The sequence below is a fragment of the Setaria italica genome, chromosome V, assembly GCF_000263155.2.
Source record: "Setaria italica strain Yugu1 chromosome V, Setaria_italica_v2.0, whole genome shotgun sequence".
Lineage (NCBI taxonomy): Eukaryota > Viridiplantae > Streptophyta > Magnoliopsida > Poales > Poaceae > Setaria > Setaria italica.
Window position 1 is genome coordinate 30,225,012 of NC_028454.1, and position 14,532 is coordinate 30,239,543.

Sequence of the window (14,532 nt, forward strand, 5' to 3'; positions counted from 1 at the left end):
AGGTGGTGGACGTGGTGGACGAAGTTCAGTCCCTGCAGAAGATGCTTTTGATGCATATGAACAAAATGTTGTTGATGATGCAGCTGTCGAAGTTGTGTTCCCTGCCTCAAAGGTAAAATCTGTGACTTTATAGTATGAATTTGTGGTCCATTTAGAATTAGTTGTTTTGAAATTAGGAATGAAATTAGCTGTGGAACTTGATAGTATGAATTAGGTGTGCAAGTTGTTCTGAAATTTTCAGGAATGGATTGAATTGTGACTAGATGCATGACAGAGGTTCATGCATTAGTGGCTAGATGAATTAATGGCTAGATGAATTAATGCCTTCATGAATCTGTGACTTATTCACATTGTGACATGCTGAAAGTGTTAGATGTTCCTGAAAATGTTGCTTGTTGAATTAGTGCCTTCATGTATTACATCTAGATAAATTCATGTATTTTGTGTGTTCCTGAAAATGTTGGTTGTTGAATTCACTGTTCTTTATCCAATAGATTAAAAATGACAAAGCACAGTGGATAGAAAGGAACACTGGAATATTTTGTGATTTGTCAGTTGAGCAAATTAGAGAAGGAAACTGTCCCAAAGGCAACATGACCACTAGAGGGTTGAAGATAATTCAGGACAAGTACTACATGGCTACTGGTTTGAGGCATGATTTTGGGCAGTTTAGGAACAGAAGAGATCAGTTGAAAAGGTTGTATACCTTTTGGAGAGCCCTACAGAGCCAGTCAGGTCTAGGTAGACATGATGATGGGACAGTGCATGCTCCAAATTGGTGGTGGGAACAAAACACAGAGGTGAGACATAATTTTTGAACTAACCCTTTAATTTCCAGGAAATGTAGTGCTTCTCATTAGAATGACCTGTCACTTGCAGAAACGGCCTGAATTGAGGAAGTTGCAACATGGTGCTCCAGAGTATTTAGATCAGTTGGAAGAAATGTTCCATGAAACTGCAGTAGATGGAACCACAGCATACATTCCAGAAGTGGAGGAGGAGGAGGAACAAGAAGAAGATGGTGAAGATGATGACGGTGGAGACCCTTCAGTTGGTGGAGAGGATTGTGATGCTGAACCTGCCGCTTGCTATGACAGCCCTATCAGCTCAAACACCAAAAAGAGGTCCAGTGCAAGCACCAAATCAACAGCTACTAGCCCTCCAAAAAAAAGCAGAAGCCCAATGATCACTGCTGTGACAAATTACTTCAACAAGCAAGCAGAGAAGGATGATGTGACCCATAGTATTTTCAGGAATGTTAGTGCTTCAATTGCCAAATTCACTGAAGATAAGAGGCAGAAGATGAACACCAATCCAGTGGCAGATGAAGTTAAGAGATGCCAACAATTAGTACTAGAGTGTGGTGTAAGAAAGGATAGTGCAGAGATGTTTGCTTGTTGGGACATATGCAAGGATAAATTCAACAGAGAATACTGGATCAACCTTGATGATGCAGAGGCTAGGATGGCTTTCTTGAAAAGGTGGTGCAAGAAAATGAACTTAGATTAGAATGTAGTAGTAGACATTTGTGGTTGTTTGAACCTTGAACTGTTGGTTTAAGTACTATTGTTATTTCGGCTGCTAGAACTTGAATAAGTTCCTGTTTGAAGTTGTGACATGTTTAAATTTATGGATGTTTCTATATGTGGTTGTTCTATATGTGGTTGTTTGTATATGTGGCTGTTACAATGTGTGGCTGATTGAGTATGTGGCTGTTTGAGTACTGGAATTAGTATGTGGCTGTTTGAGTACTGGAATTTCTGACCAACTGTTATTTGAATTTGTGAACATGGCTCGGCTACAGTAGAATTGTGACCTTGATGATGCAGAGACTAATGTATGACTGTTTTTTTAATGGTGAATTAGGATGATGGTGAAGGAGATTCTGACGATGAATTCATTAATATGGCATGCAAGTTCATGGAGCTGGAAATCATACGTCGAAAGAGGAATCGAGAGATTATGGAGTCCTCAGTTATGCTTGGTATGTACTATGACACTTACTACCACAAAGGGCCACCTAGAGTACCTACTGTCCGGGCATAAAATGGGTGCAAGAGACACTATCAAATCCAACCTCATGCTACAACATGTTTAGGATGTCTTGCACTTTATTTCACCAACTTCATGACCTGTTGGTAGAGTCTTATGGTTTGAGGGGAACTAGAAGAATGACAACGATGGAGGCTTTAGCTATGTTCTTATGGGTAAATGGTGCACCCCAGTCACTAAGACAAGTTGCGGATCGGTTTGTAAGGTCATTGGAAACAATAAGCCGCACATTTGATTTGGTTTTGTCATGTGTTATTAGGCTAGCTGTAGACATAATTAGGCCAAAGGACCCCGGGTTTACAACAATTCACCAGAGGTTGAGAAACCCTAGGTATGCTCCATATTTCAACAATTGCATAGGAGCTATAGATGGGACTCATGTACCGGTTGTGGTGCCAAGTAATAAGGTGGTGCAGCATACGGGCAGGCATGGATACCCTACACAGAACGTGCTTGCCATTTGTGATTTCGACATAAGATTCACATTTGTTGTTAGTGGATGGCCTGGATCAGTTCATGATATGAGAGTATTCACTGATGCCGTAAATAAATATGGTGACAAGTTTCCACACCCTCCTCCAGGTAAATTTGTTGTCATTAATAATTTAAAAAATAAATTATATACCCAAAATTGCTTACCATATTCTCTTTTGTATTTTTAGGGAAGTTTTATCTAGTGGACTCTGGATATCCGAACCGCCCGGGGTATCTTGCACCATACAAAGGTACGAAGTACCACCTTCCTGAGTTCCGGAGTGGCCCAAATCCGAGAGGTATGAAGGAAACTTTTAACTACGCGCATTCATCACTTAGAAATGTTATTGAGAGGTCATTCGGAGTTTTGAAGATGAAATGGAGGATTTTATTGGGAATCCCAAGTTTTCCAATGGAAAAGCAAAGCAAAATAATAGTAGCATGTATGGCACTTCACAATTTCATTAGGGAGAACGATCATGCGGATAGGGCCTTTGGTATGTGTGATCGTGATGAAAATTTTGTTCCTTTCACCGAAGAATCAAGCATTGGTGGTCATGAGGGAAATACCGAAGAGGCAGACGGAGATCAAAATATGAACGAATTTCGTGATAGTATAGCTAATGGTTTGTTCAATAGATTGTAGAGGTTTTGTATTTTTGAGTTGTAATGACAATGACGATGGACTGTGCTTACTGTTTTTGACATTGCACTACGTTTTTTTAAGCATAGGCGGCAGCAAAGGGCCGGCAAAAAAAAAGTGGCGAAAAAATAGAGCCGGCAGCAAAGCAACTCTGCGGCAGAGGCAGAAGGCAAGTTCCCTGACGCCAGAAGAACTCCCTCGCGCCAAAAAAACAGACCTCCTGGCGCCAGAACTCCTCCCTCGCGCCACAAAAACAGAAACCGAGACGGCAGTTGAACTTTAATTAGGGGGTACAATGGTCAATTTCCCTTTAACATCATAAAAATTATGAGACCATCCAAACACCCCACTCCTAAATTTTAGGACTAGTAATTATGGCCTCCTAAACTTTATGACTCTCCTAAAGTTTATGAGGTGGTAGCCAAACAGGCCCTAAGCTACTCTGTGCAACTCTTCTCAACCACACAGCTGTCGGAATAACCAGACCCGCATGCATGCGCCCAACTGACGGTGCACGTTGACCAACGAGGCATGATTTGCTAGTTGGTGGCTGTTTCTATGGGATTTCAAACTTCGAACTATTTTTTCTCCCAAATCGTAAATTCATTTTTGAATCCGTTTAACTACTATCTTGCTAAGAATTAATGTAATATGAATATATTTTACCATTTTTTAAAAATCAACATTTTGGATAGTCTATCTCAATATTTTAAGTACACTACTTCAACATTTTTAATCAAATGTTGAAATACTTTATTCAAAATGTTGAATGAATCTAATATTTAAAATGTTAAGTATATTAGTTTGATATTTTGAATATATGAGATCACAACAAAAGTCTAAATAACAGCACACGTTGCCTACCTGTAGGCCTGTACCCTTGTGCGTGCTACTAGCTTGCCTCCTCCCTCCTCCTGCCGTCCTGCAGGCTGCGGGTCATGGTTGATGCGAGTGATGCCTCCTCCTCCTCCAGCTATCCTGCAGGCCGCAATATGCAATAGGCGTGCGCAAATTGGATCATGTCATAGCTCCTATCCGGCTTCCGGAAGCCAGATAGGAGCCCCGCTCCAACTCCAATTTCATGGTAACAAGCTACCGAAACCTCTGATCCTTGCAATGCAATTCTGTTTGTAGAGTAGCATGTTCATCTTGAACGACAATTAATCAAACTCAACTAGTACAAAGGCGGGAAGCGTCTATTCTTGTACTTAGGCTCATGCTCACAAGTCGTCCCAAACAACAGCGATGCAACAGATTTGTGGAGACATTCGTGACATCAATCGGCATTCGTGGCTTGTCTCCAAACGTAGGCGACCAAACAATCAAACTAATTCCAAATCCTTCCGAATTCCCTGTCGTCACTGCTTGGTGGTTTCGGTGCAGTGACGGACGCGAGAAACTCCTTAATGTATCGGTTGTAGACGCAGGGTCTCTCTAGGTGCACGAGATGCCCTGCCTTCCTTATGCTATGCAGTATCGTCTTCTCGCCTAGCTGCCTGCAGGGCGCAAATCAAAACTCATCTCAACTGTTAAGACATATGCTGATTTCTGGAAGAACAAAATTCAGGTTCCAACTTCCAAGCTTACTCTTTCAATGTCTTGGCGGGCTCGATGTTGAAGATGTTGTCATTCTCTCCCCACAGCAAAAGTATTTTCTGCACAGCCGTTTAAGCGTTTCATCTTGTGAGGGAGAAGCGAACCAACTGAAACATTGAATTCAAGTGTGGCGCAATAGTAGTAGTATGGGCTACTATACTATGCGTTCTGTTTGGTAGAGTTCCATCTGATTATGATTCTCTATTGAGCTGATTCTACAAGAGAAGTGATTATGTGGCTGACAAGTGATTAAACTCTTAAAATCAAGATGGAGAATCACTTCATAGAATCAGGAGAAGCTACTTTTTCCTGCTCACAGCCTCTTAATTCAATTCAGAGAATCACTTCACAGAATTAGCAGAGAATCACTTCTCTTTAAAAAAACTATTTAGCAGAATCAGCTCCGAGAACTCTGTCAAATGCACCCTATATTGGATCATTAAGGGGGTGTTTGGATACCCCGCTAAACTTTAGCACCTGTCACATCGAATGTTTGATAATTAGTAGTATTAAACATAGTCTAATTACAAAACTAATTGCATAGATGGAGTCTAATTCGGAGACGAATCTATTAAGCCTAATTAGTCCATGACTTGACAATGTGATGCTACAATAACCATTTGCTAATGATGGATTAATTAGCTTTAACAGATTCGTCTCGCGAATTAGACTCCATCTATGCAATTAGTTTTGTAATTCGCTCATGTTTAATCCTCCTAATTAGCATCTAAATATCCGATGTGACCTTGCTAAAGTTTAGCAGCTCGTATCCTAACACCTCTAACTTCTACTTCATGGTATGCTAGGGACCAACTGGTGACTGGCGAACCATTTCCAGCTCTCTGATGGGATGGCTGCCATGCCTATACGTCGAACAGGAGCGGCCGGTTTCCATTCCTCTGGTTGGCCAGTTCACCAGGCAAGCAGGTACAGGTGCAGCCAACCAGTCAGGGCCGGCGCAGTCACTGCGCTTGACTACACAGCTCAGAAAGGCACGAAGAAGCATTGACGCCGCAGTCAGACTTAAGGATGGTAACAGGCGGCTTTGAATCGGGTGGAGTGTCGGTCACCTAAAATCGAAATTCAAACCTAAAATCTGAATCCATCTCGAATATCAATTCAGGTGAAAATTCATCCCCGAAATCGAAACCCCCGGAATCGAAACCTGTTCTAGTTCCACTAGACTTCAAGAGGCTCGCGAGCTGCGCGGGCCGAGGCTTACAGGACTTTGTGCATGCGCAACCATCCATGGAGCAAGGAGGCCCGGCAACTTGCAAAGCACGTCTCTGGACCGTGATATGAGCCGAGCTCAGAACAAACTATTCAGTCATCATGACTCATGACACGCACTCGTTTTCTGATAGGATTCCTGTTGATGTCAAGACCATAAATTATCAAACCGAAGCAATAAAGTTCATCCACAAAATTTATTCATATCCAAAATTTGCAGAGTAGGTGCAAGCAAAATCAGGATTTTCTTTTTCAATTTGCACCAAAGTGTCAGAGAAATGTACGCGAAATCGAGCAAAAGAAACAACTTTCCCCATTGTTCGAATTCTCGTTACATCGATCTTGAGGTTAGAGATTAGTAGACTTTGCTGGCGTACAGCAAACAGAACCGAATAGATCGGAGCCGGCCGTCACACCATGGAAACGCCGTCTGGGATCCGAGCATCGCTGTCCTCGCGCGCCTTCCTCTCACGACGCCTGCGGCGGACCAGTGTGAGGATGAGCGCGGCAGCCGCGACGCCCACGAGGTCCGCCGCAGCATCCTTGGGCGAGGCACTGACGGATCCAAAGAGGCCGGCCTCGTCCAAGGCCTCCTTGACGGCATCGGCCGCGAGCGAGGGCGCGGACCCGACGACCGCGGCGTGGCGGCGGAGCCAGGGGCGGGAGCTGCGGGTGGCCATCGCGGCAGCGAGCAGGGAGATGAGGAGTGCAGGTGGCCTGGGTGGGTGCGGAGTGCTGAGTGCGTTGTGCCAATAAGGATGTTGTCATGTTATATAGGTAGGGTTGCTAGTGGGCTTTTAGTGGGCTGAATGATTTTGAGGTCCCGATGGAGCTCCACGGGTGATTTTAAAAACTCGCTCCAAACCCGTGATATTGTGGGTATCCGAACCCGAAAAATTATGAAAAAAACTAGAAACCAAAATCGAAACCCGCGGACCCGAAATCCGCAGATATCCGCCCCCAAACCGTCCCGTTGCCATCCTTAGTCAGAATGCAGTCTGCACCGTGCACTTGCTCGTGCAGGTGCAGCGATTTGTTGAAGACCATCAATGCTTACACCGGCTAATACTATAGGAAATTTATTTCCCACTGTTCAAGCTAGGCCCGGTTTAGTTCTTTAAGAACTCCGAGAATCCCTATCACATCAAATGTTTAGATACTAATTAGAAGTATTAAATCTAAACTAATTATAAAACCAATTACACATATGAAGGCTAATTTGCGAGACGAATCCATTAAAACTAAGTAGTCCATGATTTGACAATGTGGTGCTACAGTAAACATGTGCTAATGATGGATTAATTAGGCTTAATAGATTCATCTCGGGAATTAGCCTCCATCCGTATAATTAGTTTTATAATTAGCTTATGTTTATTCCTCCTAATTAGCCTCCAAATATTAAATGTGACGTGAATTTTAGTCCGGACTAAAGATCCAAACACCCCTAAGATTCTCAGCTTCCTGGAAAATACATCGACCAGCTCAGCCGCCGGAATATGGCCAGGGACACCGACCTACAGTGGCATGCCGGCGACCGGCACCTAGTACGGGTCGTCAACGGGAGCGGTGGACAAACCGTACCTGCGGCAAGACGGGGACGGTGGCGTCGTTATTGCTGACCACCAAACCTTCCAGCAGCTCCGCTCTCTCCTTGCGGTTGGAGAACATCACCTGCGATGCGTGCACAAAAAACCACACCGTCGTTCCGTCTGTTACTACTGCAGTACTGCTCAGCTGCAAGCTGTACGTACAAAGACGATACCTCGAGGTAGTCCCTGTGGAGGCGGTCGGGGAACCAGAGCTTCCGGTGGGTGGCGATGGAGAACAGCGCCTTGAGCCCCTTGACGGACTCCGGCAGCAGCAGCTCCGCCCACGACTTGACGCCGATCCGCTCCAGCATCGTCTCGCTGATGGAGTCGGTCATGGCCACGACGGAGCCCGACACCACGAGCGACCGCACCAGGTCCGGGTGCGCCTCCGCCATCTTGAACGACACCATCCCGCCGTAGCTGAACCCGACCACCGCGCAGGACCCCACGCCCAACTTCCGGAGCGCCGCCGCCAGGCACTCCGCCTGGAACCCCGGGGACCGGTCCGACGACGGCGACGTCGAACCCCCGAAGTAGAGCAGGTCCGGCACGTACACGTCGTAGTGCTTCGCCAGCGCGCCCACCTGCACGTATACGTACGCACGGCGTGTGTGTCACGACATGAGTAGTGGACAGGAAAGCCACAGGATGAGCAGGATGATGTCTGAAACGAGTCGTTGCACGGCTGGCGAACCTGGAACAGCCAGGTCACGATGCCCTCGGCGGCGAAGCCGTGCACGAGCACGACGGCGGGCCTGTCATTCTTCGCCACCGGCGGCGGCGGCGGCGGCGGCGGCAGCTTGTTGGTGGCCTCATCGGCAGAAGCTGGCCCGGACGTGACGTCCCGCACGGTGGGCTTCTCCTTGGGCACCTTGTCCTTGGGCACCCAGAAGGTGATGACCGTGCCTGCGCCGTCGACGTCGACGGTGTGCTGCCGCAGCCCGGCCCTCCGGACCAGGAAGTGCAGCAGCGGCTTCCGCGCCTCCACCAGGTTCACCATCCTTGCGCTTTCGAGTTTACAAACGTGTGAGAGCCAATGCTACCGGAACACTCTCTTTGTGAATGTGGCAACAGGGAAAAAAATAAAAGGAACCCTTGGATTGTGGCAAGATGTTTGGGCTGTGGTGAGAGAGCCGAGTCTTGATGGTCTGACCTTATATAAGAGCGGCAGTGCGTAGGATGGAGGGGAGTAGTATTGAATTGTTTGGGTCAGGAGGTAGTTGCGAGTTGTTCAGCACAGCTCTTCTACCATTCCGTTTCAGCGGGAGGGATAAACATTTTTTGGCCCGCGAAGCGTGACCATGCCTAGCGCTAGCAGCCCAGCACAGGCGCTACTAACATCTACTCTGACACTCTGACTTTGACCGCTTCAATAAGTGCGACGGGGGCGCACGGTTGACCTGCTAGCGTGCAAAAATTTCGTTACAGATGCTAGGAGCCAACCGTGGTGCACCCCCTGAATTTGATTTCGTTACACCAAATTTGATTTCGTGGTGCATCCCCTGAGGTGCTTCACCAAATCCATGGATCTAGGGGTAGATCCACCATTTTCGTGGAGCAGATCTGTGGTGGAGTTGTTGGATCTAAAATCATTTGGCTGAAAAAAAATCTAGAACGAAGCTGTTTTTGAGGTTCTAAAGCTGCGTGAAGCTTTGCTAAATAGGCCCTGTATCGATCAATGATGAAGGCACGACACAACTAGCACGAGATCGGTTTGCAGCAGTGGGAGATACAAATGGGTGCTAACGTGTTGTTTAGAAATAGGATTTTTTTCCCCTATGTGATTTGTTACAAACTTAATTGCCTTTCAAATTTTCCGGTGAGTAAAGTCCATCGGCCATCCTCTAACTTATCACGGTATGTCGTTTTTATCCCCAAACTCGCAGATTGTAGATTTCGCAGGTGACGTTCCCAACCGCAAATGGGAAATTCAAATGTGATGTTCACCAACCGCAAATGGGAAATTCAAATGTACTTTTGCAAAATAAATGGTTTGTGCACGCATCGCAGGTGATGTTCACCGACCACAAATTTGATTTCAGGTGTCATTTAAGTTTCCAAACTTGCAAATTATATTATTTCTCCATTTATTTTTTTAGTTTGAAGGAAAATTCAAATGGGAAATGCTTATTTCATTGCCAGTGGCATCCAAGTCTTAAAGTATTTCGTACATATTTTCAGATGTATTTTCTCTTATTTTTATAAAGGAATCGGGTGATGTCATACTGCGTTACCGACTAATCGTCTCAACTACAAACATAGCTCTTGACTGGAAACAAAGCACACGCCATGGCCTACGGCTTTGACACCCTGCTATGTTAAGTAGCTGGTACAGGTCACTCGGGCCAAATTTCTTTACAAAATATAAAAGAGAAAATACCTCTGAAATACGTATGAATACATTAAGATTTGGACCTCACCTGCAAATGAAATAAGCATACGAATTTCTAGTACAATGTTGATTGGAGAATTTGGAATTTGAAAGTTCGAGGACTGAGATGACACCCAAATCTAAGTTTAGGAAGTCAAATCTTCAATTTGCGAGTTCGGGGCCGGGATGATCCCCAAGTTAACTTTAGGAAGCTAAATATGCAATTTGCAAGTTCGGGGATTGGGACGACACAGCTTAACAAGTTTTAGGACTGTTGATGGACTTTACTGTTTTTCAATTACCAAATCGTAATTAATTGCATTATAAATCAAACGTATAGTTTCTAAATATAGTGCATAGTAGCCATCAACCATGTGAGATACACATGGGTATTTAATTAGATCTGGATGGCCAAGATCAACGTGGACCTGCTTTAAAAGAAACCTTGATGCCTTTATAGTTTAGATTATTGTCTTTTAGCTACATGCGACTGTGCTAATTTCATTGAGCTCAAGATTTCTCAAAACAATTTTTTATACGTTAATAGGAGTATATATGCTAATAGGAGTAGGATGTGCGTATGTACGTTTATAGATTTGAGCGTAGGTGTAGGGGCAGATCTAGGGGTGTTTATCGGGGTCAGCTGACCCCGATGAACTTTGGTAAATGCTGTGGAAAATCACTGCCTAGCATTGTTCAACAAGGGAGATGATCATTGCGTGCAATAGAGCTGACCCTGGTGGCTTTCTCGCCTGGATTCGCCCCTGCATACGAATGCACGTGTCTGTATTATGTTTTGCAAAAAAAAAAAAGAAACAATATGGCAACATATTTTGTTTTGCAAAAAAAAAGAGAGAAAGAAACAACATGGCAACATATTTGCCAACATGGTAGGCCCCCATATTAGTAGTTCTTTGTGGACTAAAAAAATGGAACAACTTGATGCAGATGTCACTATACATACTTGGAATTAGAAATTATATCCTAAACCTCCCTAGCAGAGGAAAGTTATTGTTAAAGGACACTTTATATTCACCTAGCATGAGAAGGAATTTAGTCTCTGTCTCTTAGTTGGAATCTGTTGGATATGATATACTATTTGGAAAAGGAAGAGTTAAAATATTGCTCCATGGGAAATTAGTGCATACCGGTGTTCGTCATGATGGCCTTTATTTTCTTGATGATTTATTAGAAGATGACAGCATTGATTGCTTAGTTGGTGAAGATAACTCTACAGTGAGGAATACTAATGATAGGAATACATGCTCGGAATCTTATTTATGGCATTTATGACTTTCACATATTAAAAAATAGAATTAAGAGGCTTATTAATTCTAGATTTCTAAACTTTAAGTGGGAGGATTTTGGCACTTGCGAGGCTTGTATAATGGGTAAAATGACCCCTGCACAATTTTCAAAGGTGGAAAGATCTAAGGAACCTCTTGCTATAAATCATTCTGATATTTGTGGTGAAATGTCTACTTCCACTAAAGGTTAAAAAGTTTATTTTGTCACATTCATCGAATGATTATTCTAGATATGGTTATGTGTATCTTCTCAAACACAAGTCGGAAGGTTTTGATGCATTTAAGACATTTAAAATTGAAGTGGAAAAGCAGTTGAATAAACAAATTAAGGTTTTAAGAACTGATCATCAGGGAGAAAACACTTCAGGAATTTTAAATGACTTTTGTAAAGAGCATGGAATTATACATCAGTACACTATACCATACACTCCGCAACAAAACGGCGTAGCCAAGCGGAGAAATAGAACTCTTATGGATATGGTTAGATCAATGATGGCATATTATGATCTCCCTTTGTTCTTTTGGGGTGAAGCTTTACATACTGCTATCTATTTATTGAATCATTCACCGTATAAAGCTGTTACAATCACTCCTTATGAAATGTGGACCGGAAGGAAACCCTCACTTCGCCATTTAGTTGTTTGAGGTTGTAATGCTCAGATTAGATTTCCAAATACTTATCGTAGTAAGTTGCAACCCAAAAGCACATCAGGAATTTTTAGTGGCTATTCTACAGAATTTTTAGGGTATCAGTTTTATAATCTTGAAAATGATAAACTGGTGAAAAGTAGGGATGCAATTTTTTTTAGATCAGCACACACCTCGCCGTGCTAAGCGGGCAAGGGTAGAATTACTAGCAACTCCAAATGAACCACAGATGGATACATCTGGAATTAACGCACGTGGTGAGGAAAATTATACCCCGGAAGGAGACACAAACTAAACTCCCAACACTAACATAGTTAGGAGAAGTGGGAGGAATATACATGCACCATCATATCTAGATGATTATTATGTGTTTTGGGGGGAAGTGCACTCTAAAATCTCAGATTTAGAGGAAGATCCAAAGACTTACACTGAGGCCATTAGTTGTCCAAAATCAAAACTTTGGGTGGAAGCAATGCGGGAAGAATTAAACTCGATGAGGAAAAATAAGTTTGGGAACTCATTTCTTTACCAAACAACCGCAAGCCCATAGGTTGCAAATGGATTTTCAAAAGGAAACTTAATGCAGCAGGTCAAGTGGAAAAATATAAGGCTAGGATTGTTGCTGAAGGCTTTACACAAAGGGAAGGTGTTGACTTTGTGGAAAATTTTTCTCCTGTTGCAAAGTTTATTTCTATTCGTGTTATTAGTGCTTTGATGGCTTATTATGATCTTGAACTCCACCAAATGGATGTGAAAACTGCCTTTTCTTAATGGGCATTTGGAGTAGGAAATATATATGTTACAGTCGGAAGGTTTTGGAGAGAAAGGAAATAAAAACATGGTTTGCAAATTAAATAGATCAATCTATGGTCTTAAAAAAGCTTCACGCCAATGGTACATTCTTTTTGATAATGATATCACGTCATATGGTTTTTCAATGACGGAAGGTGATCATTGCATATATACTAAAGTTAATGGTGGCAACTTTGTGTTACTATCTTTATATGTTGATGATGTTCTTATTGCTTCTAATGATAAAGTAACATTGATGGAAGTAAAAGTTTGGTTGTCTTCTAAATGTGATATGAAAGATATTGGGGAAGCTTCCTATGTTTTAGGAGTGGAAACACATAGAGATTGGAATAAACGACTTCTTAGTTTGTCACAAAAGACTTACCTTTGAAGTGTTCTGAAAGAATCTTCTATGAAATATTGCAAACCTGCTACTGTACCTTTAGTAAAGCGAACTAAACTCAGTGAGGAATTATGTCCTTGTACTCCTGAGGAAAAAGAAAGAATGAAGGGTATTCCTTATTCTTCAGCCTTGGGATGTCTTATGTATGCCATGTTATTTGCACGACCTGACCTTAGCCATGCTATTGGAATTCTTAGTAGATATCAAAAGAATCCTGGCGAAGAGCACTGGAAACAAATCAAACATGTACTGCGTCATGTCAAAGGAACTTTGGACTATTCTTTATGTTTAACGATCATAATCTTCAGCTGCATGATTGGCAAGGGGATTTGGATGACCGAAAGTCTACATCTGGTTATATATTCACTTTGGCAGGAGGTGCAATTTCTTGATGTTGCAGGAAGCAGAATTCGGTTGCTCTTTTCATCCATGGAAGCTGAATACATTGCTGCATCTGAAGCAGCAAAGGAAGGCGTATGGCTAAGGGAATTTCTTGCATCACTTAAGGTCGTGTAAAGTGCATCAGAACCTATCACTACTTTCTATGATAATATGGCGGCGATCAAGGTCTTCAAAGATCCTAAATTCCAGTAAAAGTAAACACATTGAGGGTAGGTATCATTGTATTCGTGATGTAATAAGGGCCTGTTTGGTTTGAGTTGCTTATACATAAGCAACTTAAAATAAGCAAATAAGTTGCTTATGGAACCAATCACTTTTGCTTATAGGGTTGCTTATGGGGTTGCTTATTATAAGCAAATAAGCAACTCTTGGGTTGCTTATGGTTGCTTATGGGGAGTAAAAGGTGCACTTTACACCTTTTGCCCTCATTCAATGCACCCTACCCTCCTCTCTCTCTCCCCCTCCCGTCACCGAGCACCACTCCCCTGCCACCCGTTGCCGTCGCGCCCCCGCTGCCGCCGGCCGCCACGCCACCCGCCGCCGCCCGCCGCCTCCCGGCCTTCGCGCCACCCGCCGTCACCGACCTCCGCCCGCCGCCGCCCGCCTCCGCTGCCGCCCCGCCACCCGCCTCCGCGCCGCCCGCCTGCCTCCGCGCCATCCGCCGCCGGGATCGGGTAGCGCAGGAAGAAGAAGGAGGGTGGGGAGGCAAATTGGAGGGTACCAACACAAGGGCAAATATGACAATGTCCATCTCATAAGCAAGGGTATCCAAACAGCTTAGACTCCAAATAAGCAACTTTAAGTTGCTTATAATAAGCAACTCAAACCAAACAGGCCCTAAATAGACTCAGGAGTATCCGTTTGGTTTATTTGCCTAGGACTAGTATGATTGCAGATCCACTGAATAAGCTACTTAGTCAGGAATTATTTTCTAAGCATACTAGAGACATGGAACTTCAGGTTACTGATTGAAATATTTTAGCCAAGTGGGAGATGTTGGATTTTTTTTATTTGTGGCTATCAAC

At 43.6% G+C, this 14,532-nt stretch overlaps 1 protein-coding gene across 1 annotated transcript; it reads right to left on the reverse strand.

Annotated features, from left to right (window-relative positions):
* Positions 1–4,274: 4,274 nt before the first annotated feature.
* On the reverse strand, positions 4,275–8,805 carry LOC101772858 (putative aminoacrylate hydrolase RutD). Its single transcript, XM_004969211.3, has 5 exons — positions 8,279–8,805; positions 7,758–8,168; positions 7,577–7,666; positions 4,757–4,824; positions 4,275–4,665 (listed from the first exon to the last, which is right to left on the reverse strand). The coding sequence occupies exons 1-5, from the start codon at positions 8,582–8,584 to the stop codon at positions 4,497–4,499; spliced, it is 1,044 nt and encodes a 347-aa protein (XP_004969268.1). The 5' UTR covers positions 8,585–8,805; the 3' UTR covers positions 4,275–4,496.
* Between the last annotated feature and the right edge of the window lie 5,727 nt (positions 8,806–14,532).